At 45.2% G+C, this 22,104-nt stretch overlaps 2 protein-coding genes across 2 annotated transcripts; both read right to left on the bottom strand.

Annotated features, from left to right (window-relative positions):
* On the bottom strand, positions 1 to 10,572 carry LOC102892300. Its single transcript, XM_015597944.2, has 12 exons — positions 10,425 to 10,572; positions 10,161 to 10,246; positions 9,771 to 9,890; positions 9,140 to 9,217; positions 8,785 to 8,867; positions 8,162 to 8,248; positions 5,243 to 5,376; positions 3,997 to 4,205; positions 3,843 to 3,926; positions 1,982 to 2,167; positions 670 to 816; positions 1 to 591 (listed from the first exon to the last, which is right to left on the bottom strand). Exons 1-12 carry the CDS (start codon positions 10,570 to 10,572, stop codon positions 412 to 414), a joined length of 1,542 nt encoding a protein of 513 aa, XP_015453430.1. The 3' UTR covers positions 1 to 411.
* Positions 10,573 to 17,581: 7,009 nt separating this feature from the next.
* CD14 (CD14 molecule) lies at positions 17,582 to 19,966 on the bottom strand. Its single transcript, XM_006923029.3, has 2 exons — positions 19,449 to 19,966; positions 17,582 to 19,366 (listed from the first exon to the last, which is right to left on the bottom strand). Exons 1-2 carry the CDS (start codon positions 19,449 to 19,451, stop codon positions 18,248 to 18,250), a joined length of 1,122 nt encoding a protein of 373 aa, XP_006923091.1. The 5' UTR covers positions 19,452 to 19,966; the 3' UTR covers positions 17,582 to 18,247.
* Between the last annotated feature and the right edge of the window lie 2,138 nt (positions 19,967 to 22,104).

The following is a 22,104-nucleotide window of genomic DNA, read 5'->3' as shown; positions in this document are numbered from 1 at the left end:
TTTTAAGAAGCTTCCTAGGTGATTCTGAGGCACGCTGCAGCTTGTGAACCACTACTGTCTGCTGTGTAGAGCTATAGCCAACCAGACTTGCACTTGAATTCTGGCTCTATCACTTACTAGCTGACTGTCCTTTGGCAATAACTTAAACTCTCCTAGTTTTAGTTGCTTTATCTCTGAAATGGGGGTCAATTTTACCTACAATTATATCAGATAGTAGAAAAGGCTAAATGAAATAGTAGATATTAGGCACTTAGGGACTGGCACGATGAGACCTGGTTAATGATGGTATTAATTATCCATAATGAAGATTAGCTTGGTTATTACATCCCAACTTCCTCTCCCTTTTAAAACCCTCAAGAATGAGGAGAGAAGAAACTGCCCCTGAAGGAATCCTGATCACCAAATTCCTCCCTAGAACCGGGATCCAGCCCAATGCACACCCTGCCGAAGCTGCTGGTTCTGGGCTTGGAGCTCCTGGTTCTGTGCGGCCAGGTCAATGGTGTCTTGCAGGACGCCAGCCAGCAGGCTACGGTGGTGATGCTCCGTGATCATGGTCTGTTCCTCCCACAGCCCCCGCCAGGCTTGGAATACCTGTGCCCAGATTCAGAGACATCTGTCAGTCAGCCAGCCTTGTCACCAGCCCAAGGCCTGCCTTCTGTCCCCACTGACCTGTAGCACATGGCATGTCTGAGCTCGGGTGGCTTTCACATGCAGGTCATAGAGGGCTGTGAGGTCCTGCTCCGCAGTGTCCCGCTCTGCCTGAAGAGCTTCCAGCTGGAGTCTCAGCACAATCTGTTCCCGGTGCCATCTCTGTCTCTCCTTAAGTGATAACACAGCCCTTTGTAGCCACGAGTTCCATGTTGGCAGATTCAACCCACCACAGTTTGAAAATATATATTTTTTTAATGTTACGTTGTTGTTGACGTGTACTATGTAGTTAGGTCAGTCCAAGATGGTTATGTGTCTGAACTGAACATGTACAAACTTTTTCTTGTCATTATTCCCAAAACAATACAGGATAACAGCTATTACATAGTATTTACATTGTGTAAGGTATAACTAATCTAGAAATGATTTAAAGCACATGGGGGATGTGTGCCAGTTATATACAAATACACCATTCTATGTAAGGGACTTGAGCATCGGTGGATTTTGGTATCCATGGGGGTCCTAGAATTAATCCCCTGTGGATACCAAGGGACACTTACTCTTTGTTGAGTGCCACCTGTGTGCCCCCTCTGTTCTATATGTTTCATGTGTATGATCTCATTTTATCCAATGTCAACCCTATAAGATGAGTTACCATTTTACAGATTTGGGAACTGGATCAGAGAGGTAATGTAACGTGCCTGAATTCATATGGCTAGTGAGGAACAGAGCTGAGATGACATGGCTTTCAACAGTTCATCATCATCCTTGGGGTAAAGTCCAAATCCAGAGGCATGGCACATACTGATCTCGTTAGCCTTGCCTCTGACCATGCACCTGCCAGACCTCAGCCAGACTGACAGGTTGCAATACCCAGAACTCATTTTGCCATTGCTTCTCTCTGGACCTTTGCTCAGGCAGTATTGTCCTCTCTCAGAACATGTGTTTTTCCACCCCACCCCACCCCACACCCCATGCATATAAGTTTTGTTTTTTAATTTGTTCAAACAAATTATATTTACGGAGTGCCTCCATGGGATGAGCATGAACTGCCCTTGTCTGGTCCATCCCTCTGGCTGACTTGTTTGTCAAGTCTCAGCTCGGATGTCATCTTCTCTGACCCACTCCTGGGTCAGGTACACCTCTTTGTTCCTACAAGTCCCTACCTCCCCCTGTCACAGCACTTAGCACTGAGAATTGCCTCATCTCTACCCCACAAAGCTGTGAGGGTCAGGAAAAAAGGTATGGCCCAGTCTGTTGTGACTGACACTGGATCCCAGCCCCCAGCATGGTGCCTGGCCTGACTAGAAAGAACTCAAGTACCCTACATAACTCTCCTCACCTCTTCTCCAGCCATCAGGCCTTTGACCTGGTCTCCTGCTTCCTCCTCTTCTTCCTCCTCCTCTTGTTCCAAATGTTTCAGTTCCTCTTGGATCCTAATTTGCTGCTGTTCTTTCAGTCTCTGCCTCCGGGCCTGGGCCAGGAAGAACTGTAGGGCCACATCTGGAGCCTGTTGGGCCTTGGTGGCATCAGTCCAGGCTCAGCCAGAAGCCCATGTAGACACAAAGCATTGGGATGCAGGGCCCAGCATTTCCAACAGAATCCCTTTACCAGGGCTGTTCCCACAACTACATCTAGGACCTAACTAGACTGGAAGAGCATGTAGTCTGGACAGAAACTCGGAGGCCATGTGGGGAGAGAAGTATTGGCTCTGCCAAGAGATGCCATGGAGGCTTACAGATCACGTAGGAAATCCAGCCCAGTAGGAAAACAGTTCCATCCCATGTCCCTCCCTTAGGGATCCAGTAGACCTTCAGGTTCTTTATTTGCCAGAAGCTCCATATTTCTCCTTGATGTTGGAGCAAGGTAAGCCTGAGACATATTAACTGGGCTCTGCACCTCTGTAACTCTTTACTCCCCCTACAGCTTCCAGTTGTTCTGGGGTACATGAGGGTACCTGTTCCTCAGAGTCCCTGAGAAGATGCTCTTGGTGGGACCCAGATCTCAGAGATGCTGTTCTTCCTGTCACCATAGGAAAATGCAATTAAGCACATCAAAGGTGGAGAAGACCCCCAACTCCACCCCCAAGCCCCAGACCCACCTTGGGGCTCCCCTGGGAGACCTGAGCTGTGGCTGGCTGCTGAATTTGTCACCTGCTGAGAAGATATCAGGAGTGGGAATTCCACAACCTTCCTCTTTAACAACAGCATGGGTTAAGCTCAGGGCTTTGAAATCAGACAGGTCAGGGGCCCAGCCCCTCCTTTTCTTAGCTGTATGACTCAGGAAAGTGACTAGTATTTTGAGTCTCCATTTCCTCATCCATAAAAAGCTGATAAAAGTTGTAGATACTATGAAATGGGATAAAGAGCATTAGGAGCTTGCATGCCTAATTCCCAAGGCCCAAGGCTGTAAAAACAAGTTGTAAGTAGTTATGAAAAGGGGAAAACCAGGAAAGACTGGGTGGGATAGCATCCAGCCACCCTGTGGAAATCCTGGAAGACAGCTCTCCCTTCTACACAGGAGCGGCCATGCATCCTAAGGGGATGAAAGAGCACCACATTGAGTCTAAGGACTTCGACATTTACACCTGTGCTGCCTTTGATTATCCTAGTGACCATGGGATACTCACTTCCCTTCTCTGAGCCTCTGTTCGCTCACCTGAATAAGGGGAGCAATGTTGTCCTCCCTGCTTAAAACAGTTCTGTGACTTCCCCTTGACTTTCAAGATAAGGTACAAACATCTCAATAGATTTACAAAGCCCTGCATGACCAATCCTCTTCTCTCTTCCTCAAACTCTATTCTCCAACAAATTGAGCTGCTCACAGTTCCCCAAAGAAATCGAGCACTCACTTCTGAAACTCCTTGTTATTTTCTCCGCCTAGCATATTCTTCACTCATTGCTGGCCATATCCTCCAAGAATCAACTTCCTCCCTGAAGTCTTCCCTCCCCTGCCAAGACTAACTTATGTGCCACATAGAACCCCGTGTTGATAAGCCCTTTAGAACACTGATATGATGTTATGAGGACAGAGATTTCCTTGAGCCTACATGGCACTGTGCCCAGCACATAGTGAGTGGTCAATAAATGTTTGGGAATCAGTTAATGAAGGAAGGCTCCCCTCATAGTGCTTAAACAGAGGAAAGGAAGGGCGACATCAGAGCGGCCCCCAAGAGGTTGGATAAGAAGACATACCTGTGGTTCTGGGAGCCCCATGGCCTCAGCTTTGACCCCTTTGAGCATCCGGCTTCCTGAGCGCTGGCTCCAGGCTTTTACCAACTGTGGAGAGAGGGTTTAAGGTGGATTCCAGCCACTGCTGGCCCAGACTCCTCCAGGCCTCACTGCTTACCTGCAACTCCCGCAATGCCCTGCCCAGCTGGTTGACCCCACTTTCTGTCAAGGAGTCCCCTAGGAGGCCTGAACGCAGGCTCTTCAGGCCGGCTCGGCGGGCTCGAACCTCTTCTGCTGCATCCCATAGAGTGGGACTCACCTGCTTCACCTGTATCCTCCTTCCAGCAGCCCCCATGAGAGCAGCCTGGAGCAAGCTCAGATTGCTGCCTAGTGAGGGGAGACTCAGAATGAATCACTCCTTCCTCTGGACTCCAAAGCATACTGCCTATAGTATTTGTAATTTTTTATTAATAGTAAAAACAGCTAACACCCATCAGCCTTTACATGTGCTTGATGGCACTGTACTAAGGCTTTTCATGGATTGTCTCTTTTTTTCCACACAACACTCTAGTGAGGCAACAATTCTAAAAAGTTTTTATCCTGTCTCTCCCTACAGTTTCCAGATGAGGCAACTGAAGCTCAGAGAGGTCAGGCAACTTCCTGGTGAGCAGCAGAACTGAAACTCAAGCCCATGTCTGTCTGACACTAAAGCCTGTGCCTTAATCATGATACCAAACTGGCCTGTAAACATGAGTCAGGTCTCATTGCTTTATCTTTGAGAGTGTGAACTGCTCCAACCTGTTTTCCATGATCCATGGGGCCTTGCACAGAGGGAGGTCTAGGACTGTGGTGGCCAAATGAATGTGTGTTTGTTGATTTTGGAGACAGAGGGCCAAAGTTTGTTTTTGTTTTCATTTTTAACTTTTTTATTATGGACATTTTCAATCATATGCAAAGTATAGATAATCCATCTACTTATCATCCAACTTCAGCAATTATCAACTGATGGCCATTCTTGTTTGATCTATACCCTCCACTTGACCTCTGCCAAATCCTTGACATCATATCATTTCACAGAAGCCTGATTTTAATGGGTGTGTGACTATAGGCAAGTGCCTTTCCTTCTCTGATCTTCCCTTTCTTCATCTGTAAATTATATCTGCCTCATGGGGTCATAGTAAGAATCAAAGGTATTAGTCTGTAAAAATACTTGGTAAATTGTTGAAGTTCTCTGAAAGGTGAGTCGTTGCTCCAGGCTTCTGCAGACTAGTCACCCCTGGACCTTTCTGAATCCTGGTCCTCCTAGAGAGTCAGGTTCTCTCTGGTCTGGAGTTGAGGCTTTGATTGGTTGGTTGAGAGGGTGGGGCAGAACCAAGACCAGATCCCAGAGCTTCCCAAAGAACCCCACACCTTCCCCAGGCTACCTTGAGGGTCCAGGCGAAGAAGAAGGCCACTATAGTTATTTCCTTCCAGGAGCCATGAGACAATCCAGGGTAGAGAGCCCTCCACTTCCGCACCAGCTACCTTACCAGCCAACACCTGCAGCAGGGGACAGTCTCTGCCAGAGGGAGGAATAAAGATGTCCATCGATGGATGAGGAAAGAAATCGGCCCAAATCACACTCTGACAGAAAGGTTGACTATTTCCAGTAACATTTGTGCACCACTGGACAATTTGTGTAGATCTTTATTTTATTATTATTTTTTAATTACACAAATATTGTATTCTCATAGTAAAAAAATGGACTTGTATCCACAATATATAAAGAGCTCTTACAATTCAATAAGAAAAGATAACTAACCCAATTTGAAAACGGCAAAGCAAGGTGACATCAACAAAAATGTTGGAATAGCGAACTCTTGTGGTCTGTTCTTCCCCAGAAACATCTGGCAAAAATGGCCAGAATCAACCTTACTAGAATACTGGGAGATAGTCAAAGGTTTATAGCAACAAAGTAAATGCTTAACCAAGAGAAAGATATTTTCTTAAATATAGCAAGAGATCTTTATGATGTTTTAACTTACCCTAGCCCCAGTCTCCTCCCCAGCACAGAGATGGTTTTGTAGAAAACAGCCCACATTTGCGGGGTAGTGGGCAGAGTACCTGGTTCTGGAGGGAACAGAGCAGATCTTGTTCCCAAGGAATTGTGTTTGTCTCTTTTTGACTGGCTAAGTTTTCCCCTAAAGGACCAACAAAAGGGCTTCCCTTTGTTCCACTTATTTTGGAACTCTTTCAGGGCAGAGCAGCTATGCCACAGGACATAAAACATTGAAAACATTGTCTTCAAAACATAAAACCTCCAAAACATTGAAAGATGAAAGAACAAGCAAAAATAACAGTTGGAGCAAACAATAGAAAGACTCAGAGGAAAAACTGGGAAGTGAGATTTGGAGGGAATAAGGACTTTGAAAAGTTCCCACATGTCCTGGAGAACCTAGAAATCCACACATGTGCCCAGGGCAGGATGCGCACTCATATAAGACCTGAAAAGACCATAAGTTTTCATCTCCAGCTGATTTTTAGGCTCACTAATGGCAGGAAGTGAGACTAATGGCAGGAAGTGAGGCTAAGGCAGAGCTATAAATGGCCTGGCTAAGCATTGGAGTGACTCAATACAGAGCCAGTCTGTAGAGACCTGGAGAATTTTGTTTCTTTTCCTTCTCCTTCCCGCCCTCCTCTCCCTCTTCCACATTCTCCTTTTTCTTCTTCCCTTTTCTTTCTCTCTTTCTTCCTTCTTTTTTATTTATTTGTTTGTTTGTTTATTTGTTTTTATTTATTTATTTTTTGGTCCCAGGAGTTAAAGGAATTCGATATCAGGTCACTGGCTAACCATTGAGATACTAGAATGGAGACTTCAGTGACCACAAAGAATACAATCTTTGCAAAAATTGTTAGGAAAAGTAACTGAGCAAACAGATGGCTCCAGCCCACAACAAGCAATAATGCAAACCCTGAGAAGGGAGAATCTGGTTTTCAGAGTTACCACATCATCATATCCAAAATGTCAGAGCACTAAGGAAAAGGATGGAGACTTAAGAGACCGACACAATGAAAAATATGGTCTTTATAAAAATACTCAAATTGGCCAGTTTCCAACCAAAAAATATGAGGAATTTAAATAAAAAACTATGGCTCACATTCATAGGAAAAAACCATGAAATTAATAGAAACTGTCCCTGAGGAAACACAGACATTGGATTCACTAGACAAAGACTTTAATTCAGCTATCTTAAATATGTTCGGGAAACTAAAGGAAATCAAGGAAATGATGTCTCAATGAATTGAGAATATCAGTAGAAGGATAGAAATTATGAAAAGGAACCAAGAAGAAAATCTAGAGCTGAAAAGTATAACGGAAATCAAAAATCCACTAGAGGGCAGATTTGAGCAGGCACAAGAAAGAATCTTGTGGAACTTAAAAATAGTTCAAATAAAATCCAATCTGAGGGGCAGAAAGTAAAAAGAATGAAGGAAAATGAGCCTAAGAGAACTGTGTGATGCCACCAAGTGTACAAATATATGCATGATGGGAGCCGAGGGATAGAAGAGGGAGAAAGAAAGGGGCAAAAAGACTGAAAAAATAATGCTTAAAAATTTCCCCAATTTTATGAAAGATGGTGAATCTATACAGCCAAGAAGCTCAAAAAAGTTCCAAGGAAGATAAACTCTAAGAGATCCACACCAAGATACTTTATAATCAAACTGTCAAAAGCCACAGTCAGAGAGAGCCTTGAAAACAACAAGAGAAAAACAACTTCTTATGTACAAGGAATCCTCAATAAGATTAAAAACAAATTTCTCATCAAAAACTGTGAAGGCCAGAAGGCAGTGAGGTGACATAGTTAAAGTGCTGCAAGAAAAAAATCTGTCAACTAGGAATTCTGTACCTGGCAAAACTGTTCTTCAAAAATGTAAAAATTAAGATATTCCTGGATAAGCAAAAGCTAGAGGAATTCAATGCTAGTAAACCTGCTTTACAAGAAATGCTAAAGCGAGTCCTTCTGTCTGTCAGAAATAAGGAAAGGAGGAGACTCGGATGCTGCCTTCAGCATCCATGTTTCATTTACTACCACCCCCTACCACACCCCACCCCGTCCCTGCTCACCACCAGTCAGAAGGCTCTCTGTCAGACTTACAGGGCTCCTGGGAGCTGCAGGATCCTCAAGGCTCCTCGCCATACACTCTGGGTTCCAGTCCCCTCAGGAGGCTCAGGCCCTGGGTGGGACATGGTGACAGTAAGCAGAGAACAGGTTCTGTGGAGGAGAGGGTAAGGGTGGGATCAGGCCAAATGCCTAAGAGCGGGGGGTGGGGAGGGCGGGTGTCAGGTACCCTGTTGCCCTCACCTGCCTTCACCCGTTGTGGCCTGCAAGTACAGCTCTGAGGCAGCTCTTGAGTCAGACACTTCCACTTCACTGGCGTCTTCCACCACCCTGGAGGAAAGAGAGGCTGAGCTCAGCTCTAAGCAGCAAAGTTCTGTCTAGCTCTCGTAGAACCTCTGCTTGGGAAGTTCATGGGGGTCCCAGGAACCTGTAAGAATCATCCCCAAGGCTCCAAGCTCAGTATGACCCCTAAAAGCCTCTCATCTTCATGATCTCATTTTTTTGTCCTGTCATCAGCCCAGTGAGGGAAACAGGGTAGTTAGGATTGCTCCCATTTTACAAATGGAGAAACTAAATTTCTGCTCAGTGAGATGCTCAAATCACCCAGGATGATAATGACAGAGCTGAAGAGGTATAAGTGGATGAGTGAGAGGAGTAACAGGGATGGGAACATGGAATGAAGGGAAGAGGGTGAGAGGGAGTCCTGGGAGCAAACCCAGGCCCTGTAAATGTAACCCTTAGCTCAGGGCTTTCCTCCCCTGAGGTAGCAGTGGGGAGAAACTTCTAAGTGCCTGGTTTGGGGGCATTAGTCTGCCTTAAGACAAGCATCCTTGGACCCTCCCCCCAGTTGGGCCCTTAACACTCACAAGCCCAGAGGAGCTACATCTAGCACCGACAGGTTCTCTGCCCTTGGAGAGAGCAGGTCCTGAGTCCTCCCGCTGGGGCTGAGCTGGGATCACACAAGCACATCTGTTACAAACAAAGCCTTTCCCCAGCCTTTGGCTCACATGATCCTTCCACTGGAGCCCTGTGGGCCAAGCGAGGCACCAAAATTCAGCCATTTCAGGCAGGAAAAAGAAGACCCCAGAGAGGCCAGCCCACACAAGTGAGAAGCAAAGCGGAGCTAGACCCAAGCTCTTCTGGCTGCCTACCAGCCTCAGGCTTTCTGCAGCATGATCTTGCCCTTGGCTCCCCAGGCCTCTCCTCCCCACCAGGTCTCACCTGCACCAGGCTAAGCGTGCTGAGCACAGAATCAGAGCCCCTGGAGGGCAGAGCTTCCTCGAACAGCATCTGCAGCAGCTAAAGTGGAAAAAGGGCTTCAGTCGGGATTGAAATGGATTGAGTAAGAAATGTCCTTCATTGCTTCCTGAGGGCGAAGTCTGTGCTGTGCCCTGTGCTTGGTGTTGGGGAAATGGTGTCTAGGACAGAAACAGGGCCAGGCCTCATGGTTCACAGCAAGCTAGACAAGTGAGCAGACATTTTTAGTGGGACCTGCTGTTTGTTTACTAGGGTGGGGCCCATGACAAGGTTCTGAGGCAGCTATTTTGATTTGTGGGCATTTTGATGAAGTCTAAAAACCAAAACTTTCAAGTTTATTATAATTATTAGTATTACCAAGAACTGTGAAAATTAGACCTCCCTGGATATTTGATCTTCGCACACCACCCCTGCCTGACCCTTACCCCATCGGCTCCAGCCTCCCACCTTCCCTGAACTTCAATAGCTGCGTAACTTGGCCCTGGCAACGGTAAGTCCAGCTACGGTAAGAAGAGGAAGGTTCTCAAAAGTCACCTAGAGGAGGCAACACCGGAGCCTCATGACACTCATACCTGGTGGCTCCTCTGGGACTCACCTGAGGCACCAGCCGGGGTTCCTCTGTTTCCCGACCCCGAAGCAGCAGGGCCACACTGTATCCTTGGCCCACAGAGCCCAGTGTGGACTGGACCTGTGCCAGCAGCTCCCGCTCTGCTTCCTGCAGGGAAACACAGGCACAGTCCCCTGTCTCAGCTGCCCTGACCCAGCCTGGCCTGAGCAAAGGGCTGGGGAAGCACTCAGCATCGCAGGCTCCAGGGCCCTGAGGGCTCCCATCCTCCTCCCATCGCCCTATCAATACCCCCTACCTGAGCAGAATCAGAGCCCAGAACTCTGTCAAAGGTGAAACATTGTTCCTGTGGGCAGGGCTGGGGTTAGCAGTGTCACACTCATCTTCCCCTGCCCCTCCTGCCCCTCATCCCATCTCCACCTGTGGATCCAGAGTCCCTGGCTGAAGCAGGTGGATGCTTTTGGGCCCCTCCAGAAGGAGCGTAGGGTGACAGATCTCCTCAGAACCTGAAAAAGGTGGACTTCCTATTAACTCTCATGAGGGAAACTGAGCTCCCAGGACTCCTGAGTCCTGCCCTCAACCTTTGCCCCCGTTTCCTAATCTAAGATGGCCTAGCCCGCTCTCTCTCCCAAGAGGCTCTCCCAGGCTGCACTGCCTCTGAGAATGAATGTGTGCGCTTCTTACCTGATCTTCTCCCGGACTCTACTTCCACTACCACGGTCAGCATGGCTTGTGGGTTGTCAGTGAGGGCGGAAGGGTCAGTGAGGGCAAAGGGGTCTGAGCTGCCCTGGCCCAAACCAGTCCCTGCACTTACTGCCTCTCTACACTCCATGGCTTCCATGCCTCTCAGATTCCCCTCAATAATTCATCTCCCTGATCTGAGGCTCTCTGGGTGGGGCCACTAAATAATAACTTACCAAAAGTGAGAGTCCCCTCTTTTCTGAGTCAGTCAGAAAATTGCATGGGCTTCTGTTTTTCTTCTTATGAAAAATGTTCAACACATCTGTGTAGCAAATAATATATTGAAACCCCAAGCCCCTAGCATCAGCAATTATCAACTTATGGCCAGTCTTATTCCTTCTGTTCGCCTCCCCATCTCAATGGATTCTTTTGAAGCAAATCCCAGATGTCTTATTAGTTCATCCATACCTATTTCAGTATATATAGAAAATAACCACCCCTTTAAAAAATAACAGCTTTATTGAGATATAATTCATATACTGTACAATTCACCCATTTAAAGTATACATGTCAATGGTTTTTAGTGTGTTTGCAAATATGTGTAACTGTCTCCACAGTTAATTTTAGAACATTTACATCATTTTTAAAGAAACTTGGTTCCCTTTACTATGACTTCCTTAACCAATCACCCTCCACCCCTAGGCAATCACTAATCGTTCTGTCTCTATAGATTTGCTATTCTGAATATTTCATACAAATAGAATCTTACGCTATGTCACCATTCTGTGACTGACTTCTTTCACTTAGTTTGTTTTCAAGGTTCATCCATGTGTCAGTGTTTCTTTCCTTTCTATAGCTGAATAATGTTCTGTGTAAGGATGAAATGACTTCTGTCACCAACCACAGAGTTTGACCAACTTCACAGCTAAGAGGACAGCCCTCCACAAGACTGCCCTTACTTTAGGCACTGGTCTCAAGCTCAGATGCCCCCAGTCCTCCCTCCCTCTGACCGGTTATCTACACTTTCAGGTGTTCTCACCACTCCTGCAAGTCCCATAATTCACTAGAACAACTTACAGAACTCAGAAAACTCATTATGCTTACTATGCCTGACACTAATACTCTGACACCACTAGGTGACCTAAATTTTGATCCAATTCTGACACTACTGGAATTAGCTCCAAATCCCACATGTTACAATGCAAGGTCCTCAACAAGACTGCTCTTATTTCAGATGCCAGCCACAAGTGTGGTCCCCAGGTTACTTGCACTAGTGTCTGACTTGGCTACAGATTTGGAGGTTCCCATGACCACCCTTCAGTTTCAGTAATTCACTAGAATGATTCGGAGAACTCAGGCAAGTGAGTGCTTATGATTACCTTTTTATTATGAAGGGTGCAAATGAAGAGGTACATAGGAAAGGTCGGAAGGGTCCTAGGCGCAGGAGCTCCTGCCCCTGTGGAGTTGGGGTGCAACACCCCCCCAGCAGCACATCAATGTGTTCACCAACCAGGAATCTCCCTGAGCCTCGCTGTCCATTCTATTCCCTCTGCAGGAAACATCAACCACCCATTTTCTTTAAGGAACCCTTTTTATCTCACATCCTACGCTTAGAATAACTTGAATTCCTACTTCTCCTTCAAAACCCTAGTTCCAGTGTCACTTCCTCTGTGATGACCTCATCCTTGTCCAGTCAGAACTAGACATTCACTAGGACTCCATTTCTCCCTACACTTCCCACTTATAATACTTGTCATTATGGTCCATCACTGCTTACAGTTTAATTTCCTCCCTCTGAATCTTTTTTGAAATTGAGCTGAAATTCACAATACATATAATTAACCATTTTAAAGCATATAGTTCAGTGATATTAGTGTATTCACAATGTTGTGTGACCATCATTTCTCTTTAGTTTCAAAACTTTTTCATCACCCCCCAAAAGTGAACAACACCCATTAAGCAATCACTTCCCATTCCCCTGCTTTCTCTTCCCCAGGGAACCGGCTTTCTGTCTCTGTGGATTTGCCTATTCTGAATATTTTATATGAAAGAAATCATAGTATAGGTGACTGTTAGCATCTCACTTCTTAGCATTAGTTTTCAAGGTTCATCCAAGTTGTGGCATGAATTAATACATGCCCATTCTTGGCTGGATAATATTTTATTGTATGTATATACCGCAATTTGTTTATCCATCATCCACTGATGGACACTTGGGTTTTTACCACCTCTTAGCTATTATGAATAATGCTGCTAAAACATTTGTGTGCAAGTTTTGTGTGGACAAATGTTTTCATCTCTCTTATTTTCACTTATCTATATGTACATATGTCTTTTATTTCATACCAATGAGTGGAATTGATAGGTCATATGGTGATTATATTTAACTTTTGATGAACCACCCAACTGTTTCCACGGTGGCTGTACCATTTTGCATTCCCATGAGTGATGTATGATGGTTCTTGTTTCTCCATATCCTTGCCGACAATTTTTTCTTTTTATTAGAGTCACACTGTATGCGTGAAGTGGTACCTCACTGAGTTTTTGACTTGTGTTTCCTTAATGACCAATGATTTTGAGCATCTTTCACATGCTTCTTGGGCATTTGTACATCTTCGTTGGAGAAATGGCTATCCAAGTCTTTTCTCCCATTTTTAACTTGGGTTCATGTCTTTTTGTTGCTGAGTCGTAGGAGTTCTAAATATACTCTGAATGCTAGATCATTATCAGGTATATAATTTTCAAATATTTTCTCCCATTTTGTAGGTTGTCTTTTCATCTTTTTGATAATGTCTTTTGATACACACGTTTTTAATATTAACGAAATCCAGTTTATCATTTTTCTTTTGTTGCTCTTGCTTTTGGTATCATATCTAAGAATTAATTGCCAGATAAGAGGTCATGAAGATTAATATCTGTGTTTTCTTCTAAAAACTTTATAGTTTTAGCTCTTACATTTAGTTAATTGTTCCTTTTTGAGTTAATTTTTGTATATGGTCTGAGGTAAGGGTCCAACTTCATTCATTTATCTGGATATCCAGGTGTCCCAGTGCCATTTGTTTAAAAGATTAGTCTTTCCATATTGAATGTTCTTGACATACTTATCAAAATCAGCTGTCCATAGAAACATGGGTTTGTTTCTGGACTCCACTTCCCTTCCACTGATCTCTATGTTTGTTTTTATGCCAGTACACTGTTTTGATCAGTGTTGCCTCACACTAATTTCGAAATCAGGAAGTGTGAGTATTCCAACTTTGTTCTTCTTTTAAAAGATTGTTTTGTTCATTCCACATATGTTGAAATCCACATGAACTTTTGAATCATCTTGTGAATTTATAAAAAAAATCAGTTTGACTCATAAAAATTAATTGAATCTGTAGATCAATTAGAGGAGAATTGACATCTTAACATTCCACAAATATGGAATGTTATTCCATTTATTTAGATCTTTAGCTACTTTCAACAATATTTTGTAGTTATAGAAGTGTAAGTTTGCTCTTTTGATATATTTACTCCTCAGTATTTTATTCTTTTTGATGCTATTGTAAAAGGAATTTTTTTTTAATTTTCATTTTCAGGATATTCATTGCAAATGTATAGATATAAACCAACTTCGTATTCCTGGGATAAATCCCAGGTGGTCATGGTGTATAATTCTTCTTAAACATTGCTGGAGTCAATTTCCAATATTTTGTTGAGTGTTCCTGCATCCACATTTATAAAAGATATTGGACTATAATTTTTTTTGTGATGTTTTTGTCAAGCACTCTTTCTTAAACATACCTACAATATCATACCTATCATATCTAATACCATACTAAAAAAGAAACTAGGAGATTTTTTAAATCCTCAAATATCCAAGTCATTGTGCAAATATCTCCCATTGTAGTTCATTCTAAGTGGCTCATAAAGAGCCCGCCATGATCTGGAGAATGAGGGGGCTCTGAACATTGGAAGTGGTGGGAGGGGATGTTAAAGAAAAGAAGACTTCATGGAAGAGAACAAAAACTCTAGACTTGGAGTATAAGGATTTCTGAGGAAAACAACTGATGTCTGTTTGGTTCCAGATGGCAGAATAGGAACAAAAGAGGAAGCTATAGGGAGATTGATTTTGGCTCAGAAGAGGAAGTCCTATGACCTACCCAATCCTACCCTTGCAGGATAAAATTCGTCACACCATACCGGACATCTGACCTTATTGTGCCACATGGAAGTGGATCCGTTGCTTCTCTTAGTCTCTCTCTCATTCCTTGAGTCACTTCCTTCCTTCTCTAGGGCGTATTTTCCAGCCTTGCGCACATCAATACAATTTGCTAAATCTTTGGGCCTCACTCGGGCTGCCCTCCGTACTCCCCATCCCTGATGATTTTGAATGAATAAATCCTACCCCTAGGCTGCTGTGCAATAACGAAATCAAAAAATACCATATGCCTTGCAACTGGAACCATGTCACAACTCTAACCTCAGTTAGGCAAATCTTTTTATTTGACCTAAGCAAAGTAAATCAGTGTTTTCTCACCTAACTCATGGGAGCAATAAAGGCTTCAGCCCACTTCTCTCATTCATTCAATCAATTATTTAGTAAGGATTTATGGACCACCTGCCATGTGCTGGGCACTACTTTAGGGACTGGAGATTAGTCAGAATTGAACACAATTGATACAATTGTTGCTCTCATGCAGCTTACAACACAGTACTAAACAAACAAAAACTGATGATATAAGGAAAAATGATTTCCAATTGATATCTAATGTGAAGAAATTAATAGGATGTCATAATCAGAATGATGAGGCAAGAAGGGCTCCTTCAGATGAGGTGACATTTGAGTTGAACCTTGAACAATGAGAAGGTGCCTGCCATACGACAATCTGTATTGAGAGCTTCAATTTCATAGAAGTTCCACAGACTCCTGCTACCACAAGTACCCACCAACATCTTTGCCCGGGTACTCTGCCTTCCAGCCTATACTTATAAATTGATTATTTCTATGGAGGCCAATCCCTCCACTGGTGAATTAGGTACCAGTCCCCTTTCCATACTCAAGAACAGTCCTCCAGTATGACTCCCTTCTTTCTTCTGAATCATCAAGTTTTCCCTTCCCTAGTGGATTATTCCCATCAGCACACAACCATGCTATTTCTCTCATCTTAAAAATCAACGAACATAACTTCAACAAAAATAAAACAAAAATCAACAAACATAGTGAAAGACTGAAAACTTTCCCTCTAAGATCAGAGGAGAGAGATGATGGCTCCTAGTTTTACTAAAAGCAAGAGCTAAAGTCCTTACTGTGCTCCATATTTACAGAGCTACTCAAACAATGGCACAGGACTTAATTTCTTTTTTAAAGTTCTAATCCACAGATGATACTTTCGTAAAATAAAATAGAAATGTTGCTGCAATGCGAAATTTTATAAAGTTTTAAAATACTTATTCTTGACCTTTTTACTTATCTCCTCGTAGTGCAGTAATAAACAATTTTCGGGCTGCCTCTTGCTTTGGACCGTGTTTTGAGCAGCATTGTTTTATAAGGGTCTGCATAATCTGGCCCTGCTACTCTCCAACCTCATCTCTTACCATTCTCCCCACCTCCTCTGCTTACTCTCCTTCAGCCACACTAGCTTATCGTTTCCTTTAACATCCCAAAGACCTCAGGATCTATGTAGTTGCTGTTGTCTCTGCCCGAAATGCTATTCTCTGGATATCCTCCAACGCTCTTTCTGAATCACTTGGATGTCTGTTCAAAAATCCACTATCAGAGAGGCCTTCCCTAACATCCTATTTAACATATCAATCCTCGACACTTGTTTCCTTTCACTGCTCAGCACTTATCACAGTCTGATATATTACGTGTTTATTGTCTTCCTCTCACCCCCCACCAGTCAACCAGAATCTGAACTCCTAACAACTTTATTCCTGCTATTTTCATAGGGTTTAACATAGTGCCTGACATATTATAGGCACTTGAATGAATGAATATCTCCAGCTTCTATCACCGTGATCTCTAGCTCCACCTAATCGGTTATAATTCCCAGATCTGGCCATTTACTTTCTGGTTTCTGAGACTTTTAACATGCTGCCTATTTTTGTTTGGGATGTCCTTTCTGAGGAAGTGACAGTCACCTCTCAAGACCCAGATTAAATGTCTTCTGTACAGCCTTCTAGAGTAGAGGTCCCCAACCTTTTTGGCACCAGGGACTGGTGCCCCTATGAGAATCTAATGCCTGATGAGCTGAGGTGGAGCTGAGACGGCGATGCTAGCACTAGAGAGTGGCTGCAAACACAGAAGCTTCGCTCGCTCGTTGGCCTGCCACACTGTGTGGCCCGATTCCTAACAGGCCACATACTGGTACCAGTCCTCGGCCCCAGGGTTGCAGACCCCTGTGTTAGCAGTCCACCCATCCCTCATAGAGTTGCTCCCTCCTACCACTGAATTATAACTCTATTTTATGTTTGTGTCTCTCTTACTGTATTGAGAATTCCCTGAGGGCATGGATGTTTCTGATTTATCTTTGTATACTAGTTTGGCTCCTAGCACACAGGGCCTGAGGTGGAGCAGAGGCTCTATAACTGTTTGGTGAAGAGTGCTCAGAGTTACTCAAATGTAAGAAGCTGCTTAAAATAGTTAATTCTCTGATACTAAAAATGTCCTAACAGACTGAATGAAGTCCCTTTTGGGTATTCCAGTAGGGTTTCCCGACTGGGGTTGACAGTTTATTCAGCTGTCCCCATGATTTTTTGAGTCTGTGGTCCGGTGACCTATATTAATTTGCTTTCTCCATTCCTATCTGTGTGGTTCTGGACACTGGAGGGAGGCAGGCTAGAGGGCTCTGCTTAGATGCTTCCTCCCACCACTCTCGCAGGTCCCCTGTAAGGCAGGTATCTAGCTCTCTGATGGATGTGGCTGACTCCAGGATGTAATGAAGAAGGGACTCTTAGAAGGAACACCTTCTCTTGGCTGATGTCCTGTATCTCTGAGATAATGTAGCACATCCTGTTAATTGCCTTGTGATGGGTCTAAGAAGCTGGGAAGTTCTAAGGTGTTATCCTATTTGCAAATCGAAAAGCCAGCCTGAAACTCTTATACAGTACACACATATACAAACATAATTACAAGATCTCTGGTTCAGAGACAGATTGTTTAATGACAGAATCTTGCATCACTTCCCCATGCCCAAATTCTCCATAGAATGACAGTGGAAGCCAGCGTGCCAATGTGTGCAGAGGGGCTTTACACAACAGAAGATGAATCCTGAAATTATGAAACGCAAAGTTTATGTACTACAGGTGGCATAGCTATCCCTTGTCTCAGGAGGTTTGCTGAGGGGGGGGCGGTGACGGTGAGAGAGTTAGCGAGAGGAATGAGCAAATGGCTCCGGGTTTTAGTTCCTTTGAAGGGGACCAGCAGGCTCGTGAAAGTGCACTAGGAGAGGAACATTCTGTATCTTCCTAGGCATATTTACCAAATACTCTTTAACACGGATACTAGTAATCTGCTCAGAAAGCCGTGATTGCACAGAAACTCTTTCTTTCTCCTATGCAGCCCTAGAGAGGTAAGGTTTCCCTGTCCCTTCTGCCCATGAAGTTCTTTACTTAGGCAGATATGGTTTCTGGGGAGTTGGAGTGAAGAAAGTCTAAGTATTTCCCCATCGGCACTGTGCCCAGCACATAGCAGACACTCAGTAAACATCTGTTGAGTAAATGACATGGACCATTTTATAAGATTTTAATGAAGATGGACAGAGAGGATTGGCTGATTGAGACGTCCTCACGAGGCTCCCCAGAGCCAGGGCAATTTTAGCCAATCCATTCTTCAACCCTGGGCGTTAGGCGAAGGCGCCGGCCCCTTGAAGCAGCGCCAGAGCTCCTGACATCCCCACAGCCAGCGTCGAACTGGCACAGGCTGAGACCATACCGGAGTCATTCGGGTCTTCTTGGTGCGTGGGGGGTCTAGGGTCCAGAAAGGGATTCCCGTCCAGTGTCAGGCTACCCACCGTGGGCAGCTCGTCTACCCGCGGCTCCCTGTTCAGCCTGTTGAAGCTGAGATCAAGCACGCTGAGTTTGGAGGGCAGTCCTTTAGGGACCTGTTCCAGGCCAGCGAACGACAAGATGAGAGAGTTCAGTGTGCTGGGCCAGACGCACCCAGGAGCGCCCGGAGCGGTGGCGCGCAGCGAGTTGTGGCTGAGGTCCAGGTGGTGGGGTTGCACACCCGCGGCCGCCAGCGCCTCGCATACGCCGTTGGGCGTCTTCATCCCCGCGTTGCGTACCTCTAGCTCTCGGAGAGCCGGGAACTTGTGCGGACAAAGAGCCACAGTCAGTCCGTGCTCGCCCAGTCCCGGATTATCTGACAGATTTAGGGTGACGAGGGCCGGGAAGGTGCGAAGCTCTGCGCAGGAAAACGCGAGCGAGTCCGCCTGCGCAATGTTTAGTACTTTGATGTCCGGCAGGATCCATTGCTGCAGTTGGGCGAGCCAGGCACCCCCTGTTGCCCATGACACGTTACGGATACTGAGGGTGGAAAGCGCAGGCCCAGTGGCTTCCAGAGGCGGCGGCGGCGGCGTGCCGGTTACTTCCAGGTCCTCGAGCATCAGTTCGTTGAGGCGGGAGTACCCGAGCCCACGCAGGACGGCGAACAAAAGCAGAGCAGGAACCCGTGCAGCGCCCACCGTGAGCCGCTGCAAGGGCAGAGTCCGGATCAAGTTAGCGTACAGCTTCAGGTCGGTGTCTGCGATCTTTATAAATTGGTGCAGGCTGCGGCCACCACCACGGATCTCCACCTCGACAGCACTAATACAATTCAAGGCGCTGGACCAGTTGGGCTGCGGATTTGTGAAGTTGCAGACGCAGCGGAAATTGTCGTCGTCCACTTCGCAGGGCTCTGGTACGGTCGCAGAAACGTGCATCAGTGGCCATAGCAGCAGCAGCAGCAGGCAGGGCGCGCGCACCTGGGTAGAGAGCGGACGGAGGTCAGGGCGGCCCCAGCCAGTCCCTAAGGTTCCCCGTTCCGCCCCAAGACCGTATACTCACCATGGTCGTCAAGTCCTCAGAGCCTCTGTGTCCCTGCAAGTCTCTGGGAAGGGCTTCGGCTTTGCTGGCTTCTTTCCTTTACAGCGGCACTCGCTGGCTTCTAGGCTCCACACACCCTTTGGCAGCCTCCGAAACTTTATGTAACCCCGAGAATGTCACTTTGTTTTCTCCTCTGTGAACCCTGGTCACTCCCCACTTCTCTTCCACCCAACCACTCTATTCACTACCCTTCTGGGAAATTTTGCAATGAAGGATGTTGCTGGGAGGAGGGGCAGAGTGGAGAGGATCCTGTAAGACCTCTAGTGTGCTCTGCCCCAGCTGGCGTCTGATGACTCAGGTGCCCCAGGCTTGTCTGGTGGCTATGGAGAAAGGAAGATCCCCAGCGTCTCCTGCCAGGACTCTCTCTTGCCAGGACTATCCCACCTATATCCTAGTGAATCAACCTGGGTAATTTTCTTGAATTTTCTCTAGTCTTGGTGGTTACTATTAACTTCCTGTCACCCCAGTCCAATCTCCTGAATACCCTCAGATATTTAACTGGATATTTTGTGAAACAGATTGCTAACGAACTTCATCTATTGACTCCAATGGCTGGAATTAAGTTCAAGAGAAGGAAGTTGGTCTGAAGAGCAATTCCCCTTCCCATTTTTTTTTTTTTTCTGCTGACTTGTTCTTTCTTTAACTTTATTAAGAAAGTATTAGGATAAGTAAAGGTGTTTAGCAGAAACACACTGGCCAAGTCACTAACTCTCTTAGTTTTCATTTCTCCATGCTGAAACTGAGAAACTAGATCTTTTTAACAGTTTTCCAGCTTGCATCTCGTTCTTCCCTGCCCTCCCCCAACACAATTTCCTGTGTTCTAGGAAGAAAGGGCTGGACTTAGATTGAATGAGGATTAGTAACAAGAAAAAAAGCAAGTGTCCTAGAGGGTGGGGTAGGGTTTATGCTTGGACAAGAAAAAAATTCTGAGATGTTCCAAATAAAATTGCAGGGGCTGGAGAGTAACAGAAAAAGATGGGAATAGTTAAGCAGTTAGGAGCTATGGGCCAACGAAAGACTGCTCACATTCCTGAATGTATGTTGGAGCCTTGAATCAATCTCTAGGTGTCTATTAGCTTCTGCTAGATTGCTGCATCCTGCATACCATGAACATTCAGGACTGCTGTCTATCCAATCAAAAATAGTAAATATTTCTTTCTTATAGACTGCGCTTATTATAGAATTGCCTCCACTTCATTTTCCTGCCCCCCATCAGTAACCAATGTATGTTCTTTCAAACAACTTACAAATTTCTTCCCCAAAACGTGTTGAATAAAAGAGCCCATCCACTCCAGGATGTTGCCTTCTTCACCTAGCCATGCTGCTCATGGTTTAGGTTTCATGCCCCAGGACCTGGTCTTCTTCTGATTAGCATATGGCTCAATAAACCCTTTTTTTAAAAAAAAGCTTTCAGGAATGTGAATTTTAACTTTTACAATTGCCTTCACAGGTCTGTACCTTTGGATTTCTGGAGAAAGAGCTACATGAAAAAAAACCTCTGAATTCTCACTTCCTCTATTTTCCAGAGGTAGCTTCACATCTGTCCCCAGTCCAAACAAGGAGGCCTCATCGGACCACATTTCCCACTGTGTGTTCTGTTGGGTGTGCCGTGATCAGGCCATGTCACTGGGTCATCCTCAAGGACCAAGATGTTAATAAAGCTCAGTGTTAAACATACTGACCCTGAAGGTAGACAGCCAGGCAAGGAATCCCAGATCTACTGCTGAGGTTGTCAGACTTGGGCAAGTTTCTGGGCCTCAGATTTTGAGCTTCTGTATTTATTTATTTATTTATTTATTCATTCATTCATTCATTCATTCATTCATTTGTTTATTTATTTATTTATAGGAAGGTCAGCTGATACCTTTATTACTGGGAGGGTGGGGTTCAAGAGCTCGTGGTGGGGTGGGCCGGCTCCCTCTTCACCGTCATCAGCTTCTGGCTGCGTTGGATGGCAGCCATGCTCAGATCCAGGTGGAACTTGTTTTTGCAATCATGTGCCTGATGCTGCTGAGGGTGATCCGGCTGTTCTTGTTGCTGGTCTGCACTTAGGAGGTTGCCAGCTTTCACTGGCCAGATCTCTGCTTCATGATGCCCACCATCTTGTGGTGAATCAGCTGGTTGTAGCGGAGGAAGTTGTGGGCTTTTAGGTCATTGGGTTTGGTGGTTTATGTCTGCTTGTTCCTCTTTATCAGGAAGTTGTAGCAGTTCCGTACAACCATCCATTGCAGATGTGTAGACATGATATCAGCTCTTTTCAGTGCAGCAGGTGGAGATGGAAAGAGCTTGAGCTTCTGCTTTTAAAATGGATACAATAATAGTACCTGTCTATGACTGTATCCTAAGTCTTTGGCACAGAGCCACATTTGTTGACAGCAGCCCTGACTATTATCTTCTTTGTCAGAGACTTTGTATTCGGAAGACTTAAGCCACTGAAGCCTGGCTCCTCGGCAAATCCCCATCACCTTAGCAGAGACACTCTAGATAAGGAGTCCAGGATAAGAAGGGCAATAAGTTTCTGCAGAGATCCCCAACTCACACCTTAATTCAAGAATAGCTATCATTTGTCTACCAAATGCTAGGGCTGGTACAAAGCTTTGGGATGCCAACGTGACCC

The sequence above is a fragment of the Pteropus alecto genome, unplaced genomic scaffold, assembly GCF_000325575.1.
Source record: "Pteropus alecto unplaced genomic scaffold, ASM32557v1 scaffold78, whole genome shotgun sequence".
Lineage (NCBI taxonomy): Eukaryota > Metazoa > Chordata > Mammalia > Chiroptera > Pteropodidae > Pteropus > Pteropus alecto.
Note: the sequence above shows the minus strand (reverse complement) of the source record. Positions and strands in the feature narration are given on the sequence as shown.